Genomic DNA, 24,017 nt, shown 5'->3' with positions numbered 1-24,017 from the left:
TGTACTTGTATCTGATTGCAGCAGGGGGTCACACTCTGCACAAGGCAGAGAGCTGAGAACTGACCTCTGAGCATCTCTGAGGAACGCACGTACCTGTTCCCTAAAGTGTGCAGGTGGTGGGTTCTGCAGATGGACCATGGGCACCTAATGTTTTTGGTTATAAGGACTGGGAGGTACCAGTTATCCTTGGACCCCTATTGAGGGTGGCTGGGTGACCTGAGTGGAGCTACCAGTCCTTAGGCCTCTGATGTGGGGAGGTGAGGACCCTGTTTAATAGGCAAAGCAATGTCAAACATCAAACACCCGCCTCTCCACTGAACAGCTGAAATGGTTGGAGTCTGCCAACAAAGGCCTATTCTCCTGAAATAGGCCCACACAGGTCCATGCAGAGGGGAAAGATGCTCGAAGTCCAAGGACTGTTTATGCCTGGACAGGAGTGGCTTCTGCCCTGTTCTTCCCCAGTTAGTGGAGGTGGCAAATTATCCTTTCCCCCAAATGCAAGTATTTTCCTTCTCTAAGGCTGAGAGGATGGCTCTAGGTGCTCAATAGTGCCTGTCTCATGAGCAAGGATTTCAGCCGCTGAAGCTGGCTTGGGGTTGGGGCGGGGGGGGCACGTTAAAATATACACAAGTACTTAGCTTTTGCTGTTCTTCTCTGGTCCCGGAGGTGTGATTAGGCTGTTTGGCTGGCTGCTTCTCCCTGAGGAAACTGCAGCCGAACGCTAGTACCAGCCCACTGCCACTGCCCCAGGAATGGCGCCACAGCGCTCCCCACGGTTCCGGTCCAGTAATTCCTCTCCGCTTCTGAACTGTCTCTTCTTCCCTCTGCCCCTCTGTTCATTTTCTAAGCTTGCCTTGATACTCAGGGTTCCTAGCTTGTCATAAATATACTCATTTCACTGTTTTTTTCAGGTCTTTGTTGTAAAGAGGGCTCACCAGAAGCATCTGTCTATTCCGCTATCTTGGCTCTGCCTCCAAAGTGCCAGCCTTTTGGTTAGCAGCCATAGCACTTAACCACTACACCACCAGGGTTTCCAAATTATATGTACCAATATACACACACGGAAACCCTGGTGGCATAGTGGTTAAGTGCTATGGCTGCTAACCAAAGGGTCGGCAGTTCCAATCCACCAGGCTCTCCTTGGAAACTCTATGGGGCAGTTCTACTCTATCCTATAGGGTCACTATGAGTTGGAATCGACTTGACGGCACTGGGTTTGTTTTCTTTTTTAATACGCACACACACACACTTGTATTTGTTCCATACATTAAGTTATACTCTGCTGCAAAGTTCTGTGTACTATGATAAGAGCAGAGTGTCATATATTCACCATGGCAATAGAATAGAGACAAATTTCACCACTCATAAAGTCACCTGTGCTTTACCTTAGTGTATATATAAAAAAAAAAAAGCCTCTCCAAATTCTTGGTAATCACTTATCTATTCATCATATCTGTAGTTTTGCCTTTTCCGTAATGTCACATTCATGACATCATATGGTATGTAGCCTTTTCAAGCTGGCTATGTCCTTTTAAGACTCATCCGTGTATTTTCTTGTCTTGGTAGCTCCTTTGCTTTCATTGCTGAATAGTATTCTATTGTGTGGATGCACCACAGATTGTTGGTCCATTCTCATACTGAAGGGCATCTTGTTTGTTTCCATTTTTTGGCTATTAAGAGCAAGTGAGCAAGAAAGAGAGAAAGAGAGGGAGAGAGAGAGAGACAAACTTCCTATTTACTCTATGTCATATGAAGGAGAGTATGAGAGAAAGAGATGATGGTTGCAGTAGATCCTTGTTGGTAAATGACTCAGGCCCCATGGAGGGGTCAGAATCACATGAATTAAATTAGGAAACTGTATATTATAATTTCCAGTGATAATGTCAATCTAGTTGAATAGGCTTACTTTCAGAGTTTAGGGCTCTGTTTAATTACATAGTTACACAGTACAAATTATTTAAATAAAAAAAATTCTTTGTAAATCTAACATATCTTGCTAAGGGGTCATTTATCACTTAGTAAATCTTTCGTCTATAGGAAACTAGGAGTTCAATCATTGATTATAACTTCAAAATAAATTAAGCTCTTCAATCAGGTTTTGGAAACAATGTCTTAAAATATAAGCTCTGGCAACCTGTGCATTCACACCTACTCTGGCAAGGTGCAGGAAATGCCCCCTTGGTAAGGTGCATGCTGTCTTGGCACAGGCCCTCACTGTGGTGTGGTCTGTTCTGAGGGGAGAGACTGGTAACCTGGTGAAGTGCATTAGCAATACTGCAGGCATGATTTGTCATGGCTGTGAGTTTGACTGCTGAGCCAGAACAGGTGGACTGGAGCCAAGCCAGGTCTATTATTAAGTACACTGCATTGGACAAAGAAGAGTTGGTGTAGCAGCTATCCCATGGAGGGGGGAAAGGTGTCCTCTGCTGGGTACAGCGTGCTGATGCGCCAGGAAAATCTGCCTGAGAGTTGCTGTCTCCTGGACATGAACTAGTAGCTTCAGGACAACCAGCAGTTGTGGCTCGTCTTCCACTGCTTCCTTGATGATGGTCAGGAATAGTGGTGAAAGCTGATATGAGGGGACTGGTCACAGGGGAAGATGGGAAAACAGTAGATATTGGCATTTTATTTTATTTATTATGTACTCATTATTATTTTCTCCTTGGAGATAATCACACCCTGCCATTGCTTGGCATTTATGTGGAGATTAGTGTGAATTAAGATATGGCTGCATCTGGAGTTTATTGTTGCCATGGCTACCAGAGTTCAAGTTCTCTTTTACTATGGGCACTAGAAACCTCAAGTTCCTATAGTGAAATATTTGTTTGTTTGTATTTCCTCCTTTTTTGGTTTTAAGTCTTTATTTTGTGCTCCCCAAATAGAACCTGCCCTTTTAGCACTCCCTGGTAACATTTTAATGTTTTTCTCTTTGATAATTGCTAGTGTTGTGGTGGTCTTTGCAATAAGGGGACATTTCTCTGGTCTTCTGACTAAGCCTCATTCCTACATGGGTATTGTTAACCTTTGTCAGGTGTGTGGCCTTCCCAGTGTCCCTGTCCCTCCTCCAGATGCCATCTTGCACCTAGCATGCCTTCCTTTTTCTCCTGTAGGGTGCAGTGACTTGTTCCCAATGTTTCCTCCCAGCTACAATGGTTTTCCACCTGTGAGCTCTAGTTTTACCTTTTAGTGAACTTATCATGCAAATTAAGGCTTTTATACCTTATGGAAGAGAGGGGAGATTATTCTGGACAGAGTTTGGTGATTTCCCAGACTCTATTGGATTTCAACAGTGCCCATAGAATTCACGTTTTGATGAGTTTCCTCAGCAGATCACTCCTCTTGTTCTGTTGTAGAGATAAGAGAGGTGGTCTGGGTGCATTCTGGAAGTTGTATCAGCTCCTTTTCATCATCCAGCAACGTAAGTGTTTCCTTCTTTATTGAATTTCCCTCAATGTTGGAGGAATGCCTACAGGGTGGTAAGGATCCGTCTATGTTGCCCTTGGTAACATTGAGCAATCTATGCTTTAATACACTCAGTGTTAAGAGATTTATTACATACTGGCAGTTTAATCTTGTGAGTAGCTTCTATGCCCTCTGGCACTGTCTGCCCTGGGTAAGCTGAAGTTAGGGTTGTGTTTCTTCCTGGAGACACCTATCTCCCTTCAAAGTTTAGATTTATTGTTTGTCCTGTGACTTCAATTTTCTGATGTTAAAGAAATGTGTTCATTTGCAGTTTGTCCAGGTTTGTTGTCATTGTCGTAAGAGAAAGAGCAAGGTTTTTCTCAGCTCTCTTCATCTCCAAGCTAAGCAGCAGCTTTCTGTGTCATAGCTAAGCACTTGAAATAATCCACATCATGAAGACACATAACTTAATTGAGGTATATGCATACTTTGGAATACTATCCAGCATTAAAATTAGTGAATTTTTGATAAACATTCAAAATGGATGTGCCTCTAAATTGTTATGCTGAATGAAATAAGCTAAAGAAATGAACGTGCATACTGCATGCTTCCATTTATGTAAATTCTGGAAGATGCAACCTAATCTAAAATAACATAAAGATCAGTATGTGCCTGGGGACAGAGTGAGCAGAGGGAAGAGCAGGAGGGAGGAATGACAGAGGAACAAAAGGAAATCGTTGAAGTGTATGGAGTTGTTCACTCTCTTGGTTGTGGTGATGCTTGCACTGAGATGCACCTATGTTAACACTTAACTAATTGTACACTTTAAATAAATGAAATATATTATTTGCCAATTATATTACCATAAGCATGTTAAAATAAGTATAATTTTATATTGGTAGAGAAGGAGTGATAGAAAAATTCACAGTGGCATCCAAAATAGCAAACACTCCTGAACATTTCCATGCATTGAACTTGGTACTGTACATATTACTTGGGTAAGTGCTGTTGTGCTTATATGTTAGGTGCAGTACTGTGGATTCAATTTCGTAGGGACTCTATGTGCAACAGAACAAAATGCTTCCTGGTCCTGCACCATCATCACAATCATTGCTATGTTTGAGCCCGTGGTTGCAGCCACTGTGTCAATCCATCTCACTGAGGGTCTTCTTCTTTTTTGCTGACCCTCTACTTTACCAAGCACAATGTCAATCTCCTGACTGGTCCCTCTGATCACATGTCCAAGGTAAGTGAGACAAAGTCTCACCGTCCACCGTTTTTAGAAGCGTTCTGGCTGTACTTCTTTCAAGACAGATTACATTCCTTCTGGCAGCCCATGGCATATTCATTATTCTTCTCCAGCACTGTGATTCAAATGCAACAGTTCTTCTTTGGTCTTCCTTATTCATTGTCCAGCTTTCACATGCATATGAGGTTTGGGTCAAGTGTACCCTAGTGCTCAAGGTGACTTCTTTGCCTTTTAACATTTTAAAGAGGTCTTTTGCAGCAGATATGCCCAATGCAATATATCATTTTTTCTTCACTGCTGCTTCCATGGGCGTTGATTGGTGATTAAGTAAAACACTAGAATTCAGCAAAATCACACCCTGTTCTCATTACACTCCAGGCTTTCTGCAAACCTTAATAGTCAGTTACATATTTACTAAGCAGTTAGTTTAGGGGAACTGTCAGTCCAGTGTTGAGCTATATAAGCCTAGGACTGGGGTAACTCTTACCAGACAATTGCTCTTGGCACATCATACAACACCTTTGTGCTGTGTTGTAGCTTTATATCTGTAAAAGGTACCTAAGCACAACAACAACAAAAGGTGTTGATATCTACATCTTATGTTTTGTGTGCATAAGTAAAAATATAATAAAATAATGAGTACTAAGAGTTTTGCAAAGCAAAATCCCATAATAAATATCACATTTTCCTGAATGCTATAATTTCCCTCCAACTCGCCCAGGGTACTCATATCTGTTCTGAAGCACTGCTTTCTCTGAAGGTTTCCAGCTTCAAAGATTGCTAAACAGCAGGAGGATGTGCAAATAGAACCCATCTCTTAGATGATGAAAACCAACCTAGTCCTGATGCTGTAGCTCTGGGAGAGGAACCCCAGTCCCAGCATAAGCAGGTGCCCCCATTCAGTGATTGGGACTGAACACACATGAGTCACCATGGAGTCTGATTCACTGGGTTTCCCTGTTTCAAATGGTCATTTTATAGAGAACAATAGATGTTGACTATGTGGCTGGGTCTTAGTGAAACAATGGCTATGTGTGACAGTTTTCCTCACCAAAATATCTCTCTTTTTGTAAGTGTCCAGTGTGAGGGGCTGCTGGTAGAGTCAGCAGAAGACCTCAGCCAGCCTTGGTGGTCTCTAAGACTTTCCTGTGCAGTCTCTAGATTCACCTTCAGCAGATACTGGATGCATTGAGTTCGCCAGGCTCCAGGGATTGGCTGTGCTGGATTGCACTAATTAACCTTGGTAGTGGTACTAGGAAACCTTGGTGGTGTAGTGGTTAAGAGCTACTCCTGCTGACTAAGAGGTCAGCAGTTCAGATCCAGCAGGTGCTCATTGGAAACTCTAAGGGGCAATGCCACTCTGTCTTGTAGGGTCGCTATGAGTCAGAATCGACTTGACAAAAATGCGTTTTTTTTTTTTTTTTTTAGTGGTACTAAGAACTGTGCAGATTCATTGAAGGGTTAATTTACCATCTCCAGAGGAAACATCAAGAGAACGCTGAACCTTCAAATGGACAGACTGAGAGCCAATGACATGGACATGTATTACTTTGCGTGAGATACAGTGATGGAAAGTCATTGTGAGTCTAACACAAACCATACCACTGATCATTCATCCTTTCCTGATGGCCAAGCTGAGCCACAGTTTGGAACAGCTTGGTGCCAACAAGACAGAGACACAACAGAACAGATGAACTCTTTTCATAGTCTAGAACCTTTGAGTGAAGTCACTTGCAGGGAACAGAACAGAGCAAGTATAAAACTGGTGCAGCAATCCCTACACCTCCATCCTACTGCAGAAATCCAAGAAACTTTTTTTCATAGGACAAAAGTTGCACAGGTATAAGAGTAATGTCAGGCCATCTCAAAAATATCTATTTCCGCAACTCCAACATGAGCCTCCACTCATAAACATCACTCTCTGCAATCCTGAATTGTCCACTGGAATTTAACTATCTGAGCATAAACAGGTCCTGGTTTCTCACTTGAAATGAATGTTGAATAACTTCATTTTTAAACATTTCTTCATGTCCTGTGGCCCAAAATCCTGCCCACTGTGTCCAGACTTACCTTCCTCATTGTCCGTAAATAGGTGGACCAGGCAAAAGGTTGCAGGAAAATTCCGGGAAGATTTGTCTCCCTAGTTCCTCTAAGTAGCACAAGACAAAACACTACTCCCAAGGAAGGACAGAAAGCGACTGCTCCTTACTTCTGCCCAATCTTATATGCTCAGTGGCTTCCATCCTGAAAATCAAATCCCAGGCTTAGGCTGGAAGCCCCACCCTGGGCAGAGAATTCCCAGCATCCTTCTGAACAGGAACCCCACAGGAGCTTGATTTTCCTGTGGGCTGTTCCTCTGCCTGTTGGCAGCTCCCTGCTGTGAGTGTCTTAGGGATTTCAGTTAAGGACTGTGGACATGCAATTTCTGGTGTTTTTGATTCGATGGGATCTTCCTTGTCCCAGGTGTCCTGTCCCAGGTGCATCAGCAGGATTCGGGCTCAGCACTGGTGAAGCCCTCAAAGACTCTGTCCCTTACCTGTACTGTCTGTGGTTTCTCTTTCACAAGCTATGCTGTAGCTGGGTCTGCAAGGTTTCGGTAAAGGAGCTGGGCTGGTGGGTGAGATATGGGCCAATAGGAACATGTACTATAACCCAGCTCTTAAGTCCCAAGTCAACATCACCAGGGACATCTCCAAGAGCCAAGTTTATTTAACCCTGAGCAGTCTGAGAACTGAAGACACCTCCATGTATTATTGTACAGAGTACAGAGTGGGGGCAGCCTAAACACAAACCTACCCTGCATATAGGCAGGAAGAGGCTAGACTGCAGTAAGTGTGCAGGATCACCAGGGGGAGGTCAGAGCACACTGATTTCAAGTTTGTAGCACCACGGGCAGGTGCAAGGGAGACTGGGAAGGGGTTTCCTATAAGGATCTGAACCTTCCTTTTCCTGCCTTGTAAATTGTCCCCAGGGGAAATCAGCTTTCTTTCAGAATTTCTGAATCTTTTATGACAAAGTGACAAAATTAGTGATTGTCAGGGGAGAATTAGAGCAGTCTCCTTGGGAAAACTGATAGTCTTTTTACTAAATGCTTCTGAATCCAGTGGATATTTGTATGGAATAATGATTACCTTCTCTTGCCATAGACGAGTATCAATCCAACATAGATGGTAGGCTGTAGTGTTAGTAGACAGTAAAGTTAAAGAAGAAAAATACAAAAATATATTTGGCCTTGATATAAGCAAATGGGTTTCTTAAAGGTAACGCACAAACATTTTAACTTTAATAAATCACAAACCAAAAGGATTTAATTGTAATGAAATACACCATTTAGAAATGGAACATGTTGGACAATCCCTGGGAGATATTTGAAATGAATCTATCTGTAAGGTATTGTACCTAGTACATATAATACAATTTTAGAAATCTTTCAGAGAAATGTTAAAAATCCTATTAAAAAGGGAAAAATGCTTCAGGAGTTTCTTGACAGCAAAGGATTTCTGAATGGCCAGAAACATTTGAGAAGATGACCAACATCATTTGTCCTTAGGGAAATGCAAGTTAAATCCAAATGAAATACCAGGAAGCAAACACCATCTATGTGAAATCGAGCAGAATCTGCATACTAGATGTAAGGCTGTGGACAAAGGAAATCATTTCCTATGTTGCTCGTGGGAGCGAAACTGGTATAAAATATCTTTGGCTTCTATTTAGTGGTTTTTGATAAAACTAAACGTACACCTATGGTATGGCCTGGGGATTCCAACACAAATCTTGAAGCAAGAACAATGAGACTATATGTCTACAAAAGAACATGGACAGGAGTGCTTACAGTAATCTTTTTGTGCGTGTGCCCTAATAGGTAACCAGAGACAACACAAAAATCCGCCAAAAGAAGAGAGGATTACTATGGTGTGGGATATCTACCAGTAAGACAGCATAAAACATTAAAATTTAACTACATGTTAATAACATTTGGTGAAATGAATGAAACTCATGGACAAAATATTGATGAAAATCACCAGCTGAAAGGAGCAGTGGTACATGAGAGCATTTACTGAAGCTCAAGGGCATGGGAAATTAACCAACATTGCTCACATCTGGGTGAGTACCGATTCGGAGGGGTATGGCTGACATATCTGCTTTTCTGGAAAAGTTCAATAATGTCATCCGGTTGTCAGCACATGGATGGTACATGTATGTCTGTCCTTTTGCCACTGCAATACCACGTTGGTTACTATACTGTAGAGTGAGTCTTGAATTTGAGCAATGTGTGTCTTTGATATTTTTTGTTTGTTTCGGTATTCTTTTGACTAGTCCAGTAACTTTGCATTCCTGTACAAATTTAAGAGTCTATTTATATCAATAAAAATATTTATTTTTTAATTTTACTAGATACATGTTAATTCATATTTAAAATTGGGGAGAATGGACATCTTATCATCAATCATTACTCTTAAAATACTTCAGCATTTGTTTAGATCCGATGCTCTTTCTCTTTAGTGTTTTGTAGTTTTACGCAAGTGATCCTGCTCATATTTCCTTAGATTTATACCTAAGTACTCATTTTTCTTGGTACATAGTAAAAGTTATTATTCTTAATTTAAATGTTGTTTCCTTTTTTTTTGATATAAACAGTTTATTTTGTATATTGCATCTCTGCAAAAATTGCCTGTCTAACACATACCTTGTGTTCCCTCTGTGTTCCAACTTACCTCCTTGTCTCCTGCAGGGTGAATATTAACTCAAACACAATGAAGAAGTGAAGGGAGGTTGCTAATTCAGGAAACAACTGAGTGGTGTATGAATTGAGGCTACATTCTCCTCAAAATATTTCATTTTTTTATCCTCCAATGATAGTAATAACTGTAATGAGAAGTTATGTTACATAAACCATCTATGTTACTCATCTGCTCAAATACGTGCCCCATTTATAGAAAAAAAAGGCATTTTTTCATATAAATACCTTGTTTAGTTTCTGTTTGGTTTTTCTAATCTTATCTCTTACTAGTCACTCCCAGAATCTCGAACTCTAGTAAAACTGACCATTTGGCTATGCCTGATATACTAGGAGAAAAAAAAAATGCCTCAAGGATACTTGCACTTGCATTAGCCTCTCCATGGAAAATGAGTTTGCCCAGTGACTATATGGCCCGTATTGCGGTTTTCTCCTAGTGTTGCTCAGAAATTTCCCTTTGGCGAAGCTACCATAACTGAGGCCATCATCCTCTTCTGGGTTATTTCCTGTCCATCTAGCTCTATTGTTTTGTCTGTTGTGTTGTTCTCTTCATCACTTATGGTTTGCTAACATACTCTCCTACACATTTGTTTTTTAATTTACTTGTTTATTGTCTCTGTCCTCAAGCAGCTATCAGGGAGTTCTAGGGTAGATATCAGAGGTATCACTGTCTGTTGAGTTTAAAAGCATCTTCCAGAAACACGAACCAGACATGCAAACTGCAGGGTGACACATAAGATCTACTCAATGGAGGACACAGGATAGGGATGGGGAGAAGGATGGGCATGGTCATGTTTATCCTAGGAAACCTTACCACAGTATTATTGGAAAAAGGAAAGAAATCAGGACAGTGTCTGGAAAATACTTAGGGAGAAAAATTAAAAAAAATTTTTTGGAGGCAGCTACAAGTCACTGTACCACGCATGAGAGCTGAAGGAATAATGACAATGCACAGGGCGTGAGATGAGGCTCAATGTTGTGGTGTGTCCCCTCAACATGATTCTGGGTTGGGTGAATTAGTGAAGGTTCTTATAAATGAGAAGATATTTTGGCCTTAGGTAGGATAAAGGACATGGGAAGAGGAAAGAAGAAAAAGGAGACGGATACCAATAGAGAAATGGGAAGAATATAAGCAAAGAAGCAAAAACTGGTGAATGACGGGAGAAGGGAGAGCAGGAATTAGATTAACATTCAGAAGGAAGACAACTTGGAACTCTATGCTCAGAAATGGAAAGAGCACACCTTGTGTTTCTCTCCCAGGCCTTCTCCCCAGAGAAGGATGTTCACCAGGCAAATACACATGACAGGATGTCTGCAGGTGGGATCCCAAAAGGGATAGGGCATTGTAGCACGGGCCTTTGTGTGATGTGTTACCTAGGGTTACCAGCAATTTTGCTTCCCACTGTCCAGCAAACCTGCCTGCTTCCCTGACCTGTTTTCCTAACTTTGAGGTGGGAATGAAAATATGGAAGCTCACAAATGAGGAAGTTTCAGAGGAGGAAGACATCTGGGTCCTCTGATGTCTAAATACTCAGGAAGTCACCTTTTGGAAGAGCCTGTGAGGCAGAACTGGGCCCCTGGCTCCTTCCTCTTGTAAGTCCAGTACCCTTGACACATGCAAATTTCCCCTCAGCTCTGTCTATATCACACCTACCATGCTGTGTGGTGTGGGCATCTTCACTCTCTCAGGAAAGGCACTATCCTTCCTAGTAGAAGATGAAGCTGTTATGTTTCCTCCTTTTTCTGGCGACAGCTTCCCAGTGTGAGCCTCTCAGGGACTTAAACGTTGGGTGATAGGGGTGAGTGTGCTCTGTTTCTGACTCACAAGAATTTCGTCTCTTTCCCCTAGGTGTCCTGTCCGAGGTACAGCTGAAGGAGTCAGGCCCAGGCCTGGTGAAGCCGTCACAAACCTTGTCTCTCACCTGCACTGTCACTGGTGACTCCATCTCTAGTGCTTATTATGCTTGGAGCTGGATCCGCCAGCCCCCAGGGAAGGGCCTGGAATGGCTGGGAGTTGGTTACTACGGTGAATCATCATGGAATACAAACTATGGCTCCTCCATCCAGGGCCGAATCTCCATCACTGCCGACTCATCCAAGAAGCAGTTCTCCCTGCAGCTGAGCTCTGCGACTTCCGAGGACACAGCCGTGTATTACTGTGCAACAGGCACAGTGAAGAGAAGTCGGTGTGCCCCAAGACACAAACCTCCCCTGCAGGGAGAGGACTGGCCTACGGGAGGCGCTCAGAATGCGTGGAGCACAGAGAGCATCTCAGGAGCAGGTGCAGAGGAAGACTGAAGTTTCCTTTTAACCCTGGTGTTTCCTGCCCCTGCCCAGCAAAAGTCTTATCCTCGAAGAACCGTTACTACTGTCTCTTCCTTGCAACCAGGAACAGATTACCCAAAAAGCTGGGTCAGCACATGCTTCTTAGTGTGTACTTTATAAGCACATGCTTAGTTGTGCTAACCTTGTAAGCCCAAGCTTACCTTGCTTACTGAGTAATCCTTCCCCACAGGGCACTGAATGAAATTGGTAACAGCTCCAAAGTGTGAGAATGTGTCGGCTAGAAATGAAGCTCACACAGGCTCAGGAGGCTGCCTATGCACCAGCTTGTTTATGGGGTGAGTAACTTTTTAACTCTATCACACTTGTGCTTTCAAGCCTGTGCTTAGATGGTGTGTACAATTAAGCATGTGTTTACTGTGCTTATTGGGTAATCCACCCCTGCTTGTAACTCCCTGGTGTCTCTCACTTAATAAGTGCTAATTTGGAGAAGGAATTCAATTAAGTATTTAAGACCTCATTTTTCACATTTCTACCCCCAACATTTTTTTCAGTAAAATCTTAATAATTAGAAAACCATGCATCCTCAGTTCAACCTCCAAATCCATGCAAATATTTCTGTGCTTTCTACCATGTCTCAGTCATAGTAAACGCTTCTGTTCATAGTGTACTCAGTAGATATGGAGGTGCTATGTCTCATTCTTGTCCTTTTTTCTGCCTTAAAAGAAGCTGAAAAAACCACTTTGGCGGGTTATATCTGCCATATCTAACTGCATCCTAGTGTTCTATGTCTCAGATAGTCTCTCCACCACCCATTCTTTTGTCATGGCGAGAGGAGGAAGATCCAACCATGACTTTTTAATCGCCCTCATTCTCCATTAAAGGAAACAACAAACTCCTTTTTTAATCTCTTCCATGTCTGCTGTCTCATTTTACTTCTTCTCATTCTCACAGCCACCAACCAAGTACAGGCACTGAGCACCACTCCACAGAATACTCTCCTACCCTGTGACTCCTCTAGCCCACCCACTCCCTTCTCCTACGTACTTCAGTGGAGACAGCTGCTTCTCATGGTGTCCCCTGAGGACATACTGTGGGGGTCACTAGTGATCTGATAATAAAGTCCAAACCCCCCATGCCTTGCAGAGTCTCAGAACACTCTGGAACACATCACAGGGGTGAATGAATCCTTGAAATTGTAGACTAATTTCAGTTGTCTCTTTCTCTCTCGCTCTTGCTGTCTCTATACACACACACACACACACACACACACACACACACACATAAGTATATACACCCAGGTGGCACAAATAGTTATGCACTCAACTGCTAACCTTAAGGTTGCTTGTTTGAACCCACACAGCTGCTCCTCAGGAGAAAGACCTGGTGATCTACTTCCCTAAAGATGACAACCAAGGAAACCCTCTGGGGGCAGTTCTACTCTGTCACACGGCTTTGCTTAGTGTCCAAACTGAGTCAACGCCACCTAACAACAATGACAACATACATTGAATAAAGTTTAATGACTTTAAACAAAAATGTTCTTTGAATAATCGCTATGATGGACACATAAGATAGAAATAAATGCATTCCGACCTTTAAATTTTATAATTGAAAAAGAATAAAATTTATATTCATTTGTAGAAAAATATGTGTTTAAATATATTTGTTAAGTGGAGTTTCAATAGACAGACACGCAGGTAGAAAGACATAGTTTTGGATCACTACCTCACACAATAAACACAAATTCCAATGTGTCAGTTAGAGTAACATTTAGGGAGTGTGTGTGACATGTGAGAGGATATAGTTTAGTTTTTGCCTGTACAGGTGTGTGTGCTAGTGCTGGGGATGTGTGTGTGTACGCACGTGTGTTTCTGTGTGATTACAACATTTTATAATATATTTTAAACCTATCTGTGTAAATAGAATCTAGATTTTGAACATGCTAAAAGATAATGAAACCAAACCATAAGAAAAATCATGAATATATTTTGAACGGCAATGTTATGATGTCTTATGCAGAGTGTTTTATTAATAATGAACAAAATACCTAATTTTGTTTTTAAAAAACTCCTGAGGGGGATGGGCATCAATATTGACTTATCAGAATATCAGTACAAAATTGCTACACACATAATGCACTTATCCTCACTGGTGATCAAGAAAAACCTAAGTGTCAAATTAGATTCATCATGTAAAAGAAAACAAGTTTATCACTATTGCATTAAATACCAGCTGTCTTATAAAAAAAAAAAAAAAACTAGTGCCATCGCTGTCTTATAGAGCAACTAAAATGAGAAAAAAAAAAAGTTAAATTTCCCCTTCGTTTTACTCCTTATGCCTGAAGCAGTTCTTCAATCATGTTTTGAAGAGTGAATGAGCCTGACATGAGTCTTTCTCCACTTATAAGGACAGGGCTCCACCATATGTAAGTTTTCCCTCAAATTCTAGGGTAAAATTCCACTCATGGACTGTTGAGTTTAATAGCTCTCTCATCAGACGTAGCTAGAGGTCTCTGGGAAAGAGAGCTCTGTGGTTTAGAAGATGATTTCATTGGGTCTTCTTTGGTGCCTGGTGACAGCTAACCAAGATGAGTGTCTCAGATATCATACCTGGGTATATGGTAATGGTTGTGACTGCACATAACTGGAAAGGATCCAGGTGTCCTATTGCAGGTGCAACTGGAAGCATTGGGCCCAGGACTGGGGAAATCCCCACAGAGTCTGTCTCTCACCTTCACTGTCTCTGGATTCTTCATAACAGACAGTGGTTACTTCTGGCAATGGGTTTGCCAGCCCCTGGGAAGGGGCTACAGTGGATAGGGGAAATAAATTATTCTAGATTCACAAAATAAAGCCCATTCTTCCAGAGCCACAGATCCATCTCCAGAGACACATCAAAGAAGTAGGTGCTCAGGAAACAGCTGTATAGTACTGTGTGAAAGGCACACTAAGGGGAAGTTGGTGTGAGCCCTTGCAGGGAGCATATTGGGCACAAGAATGAATTACCCAATAAGGAGGGTATGTGTGTTGACTCAACAGCACTGGGTTTCTGGGCACGTGCTTAAGGTCTCAACAAAATAGAGGCACCAGCTATCCAAAGCAAAGACCCACAGATGCCAAGCAAATAGGACACAAGTAAAGGAGAGTGTCACAGTTGAAGGTACTTGGCAGAGCACTAAATAAAACTGATACCAGCTCCAGTGTGTGAGAATGTGCCTGCCAGGGACATGAGGTTGACTGCCTGCAAGGTTATTTAAGCTATGAGGTCCCTACTACTTCAACACTTGCTTTGACCTCTGTCTCCTATGGTTCTCTCCCATGTCATTGAAATTCCTTATCTTAGCAGGTCTCTTGGGAGTATATTATTTCTTTGGAGTCGACAAGAGATGAGAATGACTATTGAGTCTAACTGTTGCTACCTTCAGCCAATATGTAACTGGATTCAACACGAGTGATTACTGGACATGGTTGGATTGTATTAATAGATACCAGGTCTCTGACCCATTATGAGAGAACCGTCTTCTACTTCCATGTCTGTTGACCCAGCAACTCCAGCCAGGAGGGCTAGCAATGCTCTTTGACATGATACAAACACAGGGGTGTGCTCTTTCACATGTTCTGGTAAACAACCAATAGAAACTTCAGTCAGATGAGTAAGTAGAAAATTGCAATGAATTTAAACAAGTTACTTTTCAACTGTATAGTGTTTACATGAAAATTTTGAAAACACAACAAAATAAATGCTGGTTATTAAGAAGTTCACTGTCGGAGGCAGGGACAAGATGGCTAACTAAGCAGAAGCTTCTGCTGAACTTCTTGCAACAAAAACCCCAAAAAACAAGTGAATCCATTACATATATGACAATCTGCAAACCCTGACCATCAAACACAGAACTAAGGAATCGACCTGAGTGACAAGGGAGTGAGAGGCCGTGCAGAAGCAGCGATGAGCTGCTGAGCCCATGCAGTAACTCAGCTTCAATTCCTTGGTGCCGTTCTTTGGTGTGAGTGTGGCGGGGCTGATGGTAATTTCCCGAGGCACGGCAAGTACAGGATGCAGCCCTAACTTTCTAGGGCAATCTCAGAGAGAACCCAGCCAGTGCACACAGGCTACGTGTGCCTCTAGAATCTGAAATAAAACAGCACTTTTGACACAAGATAAGTGGTTTTGTCTATTTTACCACACTGATTTCTCCTGTCTATCTGATCCCTCCCCTCCCTGCCCCAGCAGGCTTCATTAACAATCGAATTCCATGGGCCTGAGATAGAAGTGCTGTGCTTTTTCTGATCTATTCTCCTCTGCTGGGAGAAGTAGCAAATTAACAAACAGGGGAAAAATACTTTCCAGACTCCTCTAAACTGGAAGATCAGAGCAGAAGCAGCACCAACCCAGGCATAAGAGATCCAAAGACTTTGGCTTTCACCCCTACATGGAGCCAGGTGGCTATTATAATGCAAAGGTAAATGTGTTAGAGGTCTGACTATAATTGTTTCAGCTGTGTGGTGGAGAGGCAGGTTTTGGAGGTCTGATACTGGCCTACCTATTAAACAGAGCCCTTACGTAACCACAGCAGTGACCTGAGGGTTGAGGCTCCATCCACACCGCCTAACCACCCATGAAAGAGATCTGAGGATAGTGGTTTCTACTAGTCTTTACAGGTATAAGCATTGGGTGCCTAAGGTACAGATGCAGGGCCCACACACCAGAGAGCTCTAGAGAACAGGGATGCTTCTTCCTCACTGACACTTGGGGGAAGGCTGTCAGCACCCTGCCCTCCTCAGAGTGTGACCCCCTGCTGCTACCAGAAAGCAGTGCATGCAACCATCACCACTACTCCTCTACAATAGTAGTTGAGAGCCTACACCACACACTAGGTGACCAACTATCAGGACACCTGAGCTGAATTTATACAAGAATAGTGAATGGACTCCTAGGCTCATATACTTGATAACAACTCTATCCAACTGGTAACAGGACATTAGTGCTTCAAAGGCTCCAATAATCAAGTTACCTCACTCTAGTAGCCAATATGGGTATACCAAAACAAGGCACTAGGACACAGTGAGCAATCAAAAAATAAATTAATACAATAATTTACAGATGGCTTGGAGACAACAGTAGATATCATATCACATAAAGAAGCAGGCCATGATTGCTTCAACAAACTCCCAAAACAGAGAATCAAGGACTCTTCTGGATGAAGATGTATTCCTGGAATTACTAGATGTAGAATACAAAGGATTAATATACAAAACTCTTCAAGACTTCAGGGACGACATCAGGAATGAAATCAGGCAATGTACAGAAAAAGCCGAGGAACACACAGATAAAGCAGCAAACAGAGTAAAAAGATTATTCAAGAACATAATGAAAATTTAATAAGCTGCAGGAATAAATAGAGAGACAGCATTCAGAAATTGAAAAGATTAACAATAAACATAAAGAATTAGACAACTCGATAGGAAGTAAAAGGAGCAGAATTGAGGAATTGGAATGCAGAATTGGGGAAATAGAGGATAAGGCTTTGGGTAGCAATATATTTGAAGAAAAACCAGATAAAAGAATTAAAAAAAAAAAATGAAGAAACCCTAAGAATCATGTGAGATTCTATTAAGAAGAAAGAATTGTTGGAGATTAGTTGGCAGAAAACTTCCCTGACATTGTGAAAGATGAAAGGATACCTATCTATTCAAGATGCTCATCAAACCCCATATAAGGTAGATCTGCAAAGAAAGTCACCAAGACATATTATGATCAATCCTGACAAAACCAAAGATAAAGAGAAAAGTCACCTACAAAGGAGAATCAATAAGAAAAAGTACGGACTATTTGGCAGAATCCATGCAGGCAAGAAGGCAATGGGATGACATATATAGAGAGCATTGAAGGAGAAAAATTGTCAGCCAAGAATCATATTTCCAGCAAAACTGTCTCTCAAATATGAAGGCAAAAATAAGTCATTTACAGGTAAACACAAGCTTAGAGAATCTGCAAAATCCAAACCAAACTACAAAAAATACTAAAGGAAATTCTTTGGTTAGAAAATCAATATTATCAGATATCAACACAACACAAGGACACAGAACACAGCAAACTGATATCAACTCAGATAGGGAAATCACAAAAATAAAATAAGATTTTTAAAAAAATGCTCAAAACAAGGAATCTCTGATTTCATTATGTAAAAGATGACAATAAGCAATAAACAGGGACTAAATACAGTAGGCATAGATCTTTCATATGGAGAGGAAATGAAGGTGATATAGTAAAGTTCATGGTGCAGCCTCAGACTAATATTAGCTTCTTTCTTTCTGTTCCTTTAATTTCCCTGAGGAGACGGCTTGCACTGCTTGGGCACCAACGGCTAGAGGGTGGCATCCTTCACTGAATTAGGCCTGCATGAACATGTCTACAATTCACACACCCACGTATACACACAGATCTTGACCCAGCATCCCGTCACCCCTCTTCTGGCCCCTGACCCCAACACCATTGAGGTTATGTCTCAATCCCAGTGGCCGCACTGCATAGATCCCATTGTGGGTCCTAAGTGCTTCCCAGGCTGATCTCAGGCTTCAGAATTGGCCCTATTTAAATCTGGGTAAAGAAAGCCCAAGAACAAGGTCTTGGCCTTTTCCATAAATACAGATGGTCTGCAGCCACCTCTGCTTCCCTCACCCACCCAGTGAAGCCCACATCCCCTCACTGTCTGACCCCTCCAGAGAACCAAGACCCATATCCTCCAGGAGGCCCCATGACCACAGGCTGCCTCCTCAGACACAGCAACTTGGAGTTAGCCACCCTTTCTGCACTGTAAGTGGCTTGGGTGAGGCCAGGAGTCCCGTTTGTCATAATGTCAGTTCCTGGTTTGCCGCTTAGGCCTGGCCTGAGAGTCAGAAGACACCCATCCCTGTGGTACTCCCTTCACTTACGAAGCTTGTTTTTTGGTTTTCCAACAATTTATTTCAATTAAATCTCTACCTGCTTGCATGGTTTCTGAGAAGTCCTCCTCTAATGTGTGGGTTTTCCTCTTTCTGGTGATATCTCCCAGAGGTGAATGTCTTAGGGATTCAGGAAAAAAGCTCTGGGGATGCTATATCTGAGCACATGACTCACAATGGTTCTCTTTGTTCCCCGGTGTCCTGTCCCAGATGCAGCTGCAGGAGTAGGGCCCAGGATTGGTGAAGTCCTCACAGACCCTGACCATCACCTGCTCTGTTTCTGGATTCTCTTTAACCAGCTCTGATATGAGCTGGGTCCTCTAGCCTCCAGGAAAGGGGCTGGAGTGGGTGGGTTCCACATGGCATGGTAGGAGCCCAAACTATAACTCAACTCTGGCATCCTGAGTCAGCATCATCAGGGACACCTCCAAGAGCCAAGTTTACTTCCAGGTGAGCTCTGTAACTCCCAGGAACATAGCCCTGTATTACAGTGCAAGAGACAAAGTGAGAGGAAGTCTCTTTAACCATTCCTGCATTGAAGGTCATCGTAAGACAGGGAGCGAAGGCCCTGAGATCAGAGGGTGACTGAGAAATAGCAATGAGACTGCTGTGGTTGGAGGAGAAGCAAGTGAAAGAGAAATAGGCTGTAGTATCAGAGAGGTAATAAGGGGCTGAGTGTGGAACCTAGAGACTCAGTAAGACAAAGAACGGAGGGCCCCCCAAATCTGAAAACAAAGTAACAAGAAATGGGCTGTTCCCCAGAACAATGGGGCAGGGTATCTAAATATAGCCTGCAAACTTCTTTAACCTTGCTTACAGAAGCACCTGGAGAAAACCAGGCCCAGGGACATGCACAGAACATCCATCTGTGAGCGCTGTGTGGCCTTCCACCAGGGGCGGTGAGGGGCTTCAGCCCCAGATGGGGAATTGAACCCCGGGAGTGAGAGACTGCGCAGGCCTGACAGCTCATAATAAGTCATGCTACTGATTCCAGAGGCCAGAGGCCTCCGGGACAGGAGCCATCGTGGGAAGCTACTGTGTGAGCACCTTAGTTAACATATCCCCACCTTTGTCTGTGAATAAACATGAATGTTTTCCCACCCAAGAACTTTTAAAACTTGGGCCTGTCTTTTGTTTTGCGAGATGAGGGTAAGCATTGCTCTAGGCCCTCCTCGTCTCCGCTTGCAAGCCTCTTCAATAAAACTTTGCTCATGTGGAAAACTTCGTGCCTTACCTGTTCATTCTTGACCAGTGAGAGGCAAGAACCTTATTCCAGTAACAATTGCACTGCCACAGACTAATATTTTGTTCTTTCTTTGTGTTCCTTTCATTTCTAAGGAGATGGCACGCACTGCTTGGGCAGCAAGGGCTAGATGGTGGCACTCTTCATTGAATTAGGCCTCTCAGAACATGCCTACAATTCACACACCAACATATATAAGTATATATACACAGAGTGTTCACTGAGCATCCAGTCACTGCTCTTCTGGCCCCTGGACCCAACACCATTGAGGACATGTCTCAGACCCAGTGTCCCCACTGCATAGATCCCATTGTGGTTCCTAAGTCCTCCACAGGCTGATCTCAGGCTTCAGGATTGGCCCTATTAAGTCTGGGGGAAGAAAGTCCAAGAACAAGGTCTTGGCCTTTTCCATAAATACAGATGGTTTGCAGCCAACTCTGTCTTCCTCATCTACCCAGGGAAGCCCATACCCCCTCACTGTCTGGTCCCTCCAGAGACACAAGACCCATATCCTGCAAGAGGCCCCATCACCACAGGCTGCCTCCTCAGACACAGTGACTTGGAGCTAGCTGCCCTTTCTGCACTCTAAGTGGCTTGGGTGAGGCCAGCAGTCCCCTTTATCATAATGTCAGTCCCTGGTCTGCCACTTAGGCCTAGCCTGAGAGTCAGAGGACACACATCCCTCCAGTACTCCCTTCACTTTTGAAGAGTCTTTGGCAGAATACACACTTCTAGCTTGGTTTGTTGGTTTTCCAGCACTTTATTTCAAGCAAATCTTTCCATGCTTCCATGATTTCTGATGAGAATTCCATTTCTAATTCCTATCATTGGTCTCTTATTGGTAAGCTTTCTTGTTTTTGTTTGTTTTTTCCATGTAGCTTTTTCAAGTTTTTCTAAAATTTGAATACAATATACCTAGATGTGTTTTCCTTGGTTTGTTTTCTTTTCTTGTGTGTGTGTGTGTGTGTGTGTGTGTGTGTTTTAATTTTTATTTATTCTATTTATTCTTTTGGCAGCATCTGTGATCTGTGGTTTTCTGTGTCATAAATGTGGCACATTTTTCAGCTATGATTACTTCAAATAATTCTTCTGCTCTCTATTCTACTCCTGATGTAAATACACATGTGTTGTGGTTCTCTGCAATTTTCTCAGAGTGCTTGAATTTTTTTTTTTTTCTGGGAGTCATGGGCTTCATCCTCAAGGACATGAAGCATGTATGGTCCTTATTCTTCGTGGTGGCAGCTCCCAGAGGTCAGCATCTCAGGGATTCAGGCATGAAGATCTGTGGACGCTGCATCTGAGCACACGGCTCGCTGTGGTTGTCCTTGTGCTCAGGTGTCTTGTCCCAGGTACAGTTACAGGAGTTTGGTCCAGGACTGTTGAAGACCCTGTCCCTCACCTGCACTGACTCTAGTTACTCCTTCACCGGATGCTGGCTCTGGATCTGCCAACCCTCAGAGAAAGGGCTGGAGTGGATGGGGTGCATCTTATGATAGGAACTTGCACTACGAACCGTCACTCAAGCGTGGAGTCAGCTTTTCCAGAGAAATGTACAAGATTTCTTTGTGCTGCTGAGCTCCATGACCAGGGAGGACATGGCCATGTATTACTGTGAGAGATACAGTAAGTGGAAGGCAAAGGGAGCTCAAATTCAATCCTGTCTGCAGGGAAGCAGGAGAGGCTACACTGCAGGGGCTCCTCAGGACCCACAGAGCAAGGAGGCCCAGCTCAGAAAGAAGATACAGCATGGTGTGGTGGTTTCTAGCCACGGTTTAGGGGTTCATCTCTTTTCCTAACATCTAGCCCCTGGGAACACTCCATTACTTTTTATTTATTTAGTTTTTGAATTGTGATAAAAATATATATCACACATTTGCCAATTCAATGTTTTATAATGTAGATTTTGTGACACTGACTACATGAGCCTCATTGTACAGCCACTGCATCTCTTTTTAAAGCAATGCAATGATGCATCCAAATTGCAAATAGAGTACAATTTTTTAATAGTCTTTCTTATCTATTTTTATCTCACATTATCTTCTTCTTATACATTTGTCTTGAAATACATAATTTCTATAAAGTTAACATTATGCAGTTAATGTTTGAACTTAGGTCACTGCCCCAGGAATGCCCAGGCTTACTGCTACTATTATTACTACCAGTGTTACTTTTTGTTATAATAATAATGAAGATTATAATAATAATACATAAAGTAAAGAAAAAAATTACATGTATATCCAGTCACTGGGAAGACATATTGTCTACGTAGAATCAATATTTCAGAATTGAAAATTGAACCCCACACCACATTTTCTGTATTATTTTCCTTTTTATGCTATAACACAAATAGCATAGTGTGTGGCTTTAAAGAGCACATATTTATTTGCTCACACTTCTTGTGAAAAGTCTAAAGCAGAGTCTCTAGCCTATCAGTCTCTTCCTTGTCGAGATCCCCAAGTGTTTCCTGGCGTTCCTTGACTCATAGATGATCTTCATATGGCTTTTCTCTTTCTCTTTGTGTGTCTATTCTCCTCTTTCTGTAACTCAGAACTGATTAGGTTTAGGGCCCACCCTGAACTGTTATAATATAAGAAAATAAAAACCCTGTTTTCAAACATGGTCACATGCACAGACACAATAGTCGAGAGAATATATTGCTAATGGGACCTTGTGGTCCGCAGTGGCTGTTCAACTATAACAGCTGTGTTGATCACAACTGTATCTCATCCACACGTAGCCAGGGCAACTGGAAAGACAGATTCAGGTGCCACCTATTGACAAAAAGCCTGAATGTTTAGAACCAGAGACAATATTGCCGAGTGGGACTCACAGTGGGGAAAAGCAGTGTGAGCCCAGGCATATACCTCCTCTGAACACACAGGCGTGCTGTTGTCAGGAGACACTCGGGACCCACTGAGTCCAGGATCCATTCCAGGGCAGTTTCAAGTGAGGAATAAGGGAGATTCCTGTCTCACAATTTCTTTTCATTCCCAAAATACTGGCACCCATTGGAGCCCTCCTTTCTATTCAGATTCTAGATTTTGAAGACCTCTCCGTGGGTGGGGTTATTTTCCTCTCTGTTCTACAAAGGATGGATTATCATAGGGACAGTGGGCATCTAGTAAATATTACCATTTCCTCTGTTTTTTAGGGTCTTTATGAGAGGACATATATCAGCCTAGCCTTGATCTGTTACATAGTGTAGGATACAGGATTTGATGAAATTTCATTAGATTGTCTCCATGTGGGTAATTATGATAATACTAAAAAGCTATAAAGTTGCATTAAATATACAGTCTGTGCAGGTATTCATCCAACTGAATTAACCTGAAGAAACAGCCTTACATTCAATGCACAAAAATATACAGATGTTAGACACATTTTACTCATGAAAGGTGTTCTTTGATCTTAAGCGAAGAGTCCTGAGAGTGTTGATGTTAACTCAGCACATGGATTTGTCTTTCCTGCCTGCGTTTTCCCTCAGAGCACTTCCATCCATGTAATTTCTGAATGTCTCATGCACTAGTACCTCACCTAACAAAACCTTCCTTCTGACAGGAAGATACAAAGAAGCAAGCCTGTGACTGGACTGACCCACCCAGCCTGTGAGATCATGTACTCCCTTGTGCCACAAGCCCACAGTCACTGTCTGTAGGGTAGCTAAGTGACTTCTTAGTTCTGGATTCAGGGCAGTAGATGGGTCATCTACTACTCCAGCTACTAACCCAGCACAGTGGTGAGCTGAGGACCTCCCACTAACTCTCCCTACTTTTGGTATGGAAAATTTATTGTCCTGAAAGTCCCCTTTCAAGGAGAGTGTCTACAGACTCAAGAAGTTCTTATGGACAGGAACTTTCAGAGAATAAGGTGTAATAAGTGTTACTGGTCATTTCAACAACTCCTCTAATGGTTTCTCTCCAGGCAGAAATGTCCACTCTGTAAAAAATACATAAATAAAAAAATAATTTAGGCTGACATGAGCATAATCCCCTTCACAGTATCCTTTTTATATACTTGGTAGTAAAGCCAGTTCAGCTGAAGAAATATTCCCCCAAGCTAGTGAGCCTATCAAAAGTGGTCCCAATTTACTACAAACTTTGGGATGGACACCGTTTTGTCTCTATTCAATGTTTTTGTTCCATTTTGTTGCTGTTTCAA

At 42.4% G+C, this 24,017-nt stretch overlaps 1 gene segment (V, D, J or C); it reads left to right on the top strand.

Moving 5' to 3' along the window:
- LOC126064700 (immunoglobulin heavy variable 4-61-like) overlaps positions 1–11,701 on the top strand; it is a 113,464-nt gene extending 101,763 nt beyond the window's left edge. Inside the window, 1 exon segment of the V gene segment in view lies at positions 11,253–11,701. Coding sequence covers positions 11,253–11,687 — 435 coding nt within the window.
- The last annotated feature ends 12,316 nt before the right edge of the window (positions 11,702–24,017 follow it).

This window comes from Elephas maximus, chromosome 21 (genome assembly GCF_024166365.1).
Source record: "Elephas maximus indicus isolate mEleMax1 chromosome 21, mEleMax1 primary haplotype, whole genome shotgun sequence".
Lineage (NCBI taxonomy): Eukaryota > Metazoa > Chordata > Mammalia > Proboscidea > Elephantidae > Elephas > Elephas maximus.
Note: the sequence above shows the minus strand (reverse complement) of the source record. Positions and strands in the feature narration are given on the sequence as shown.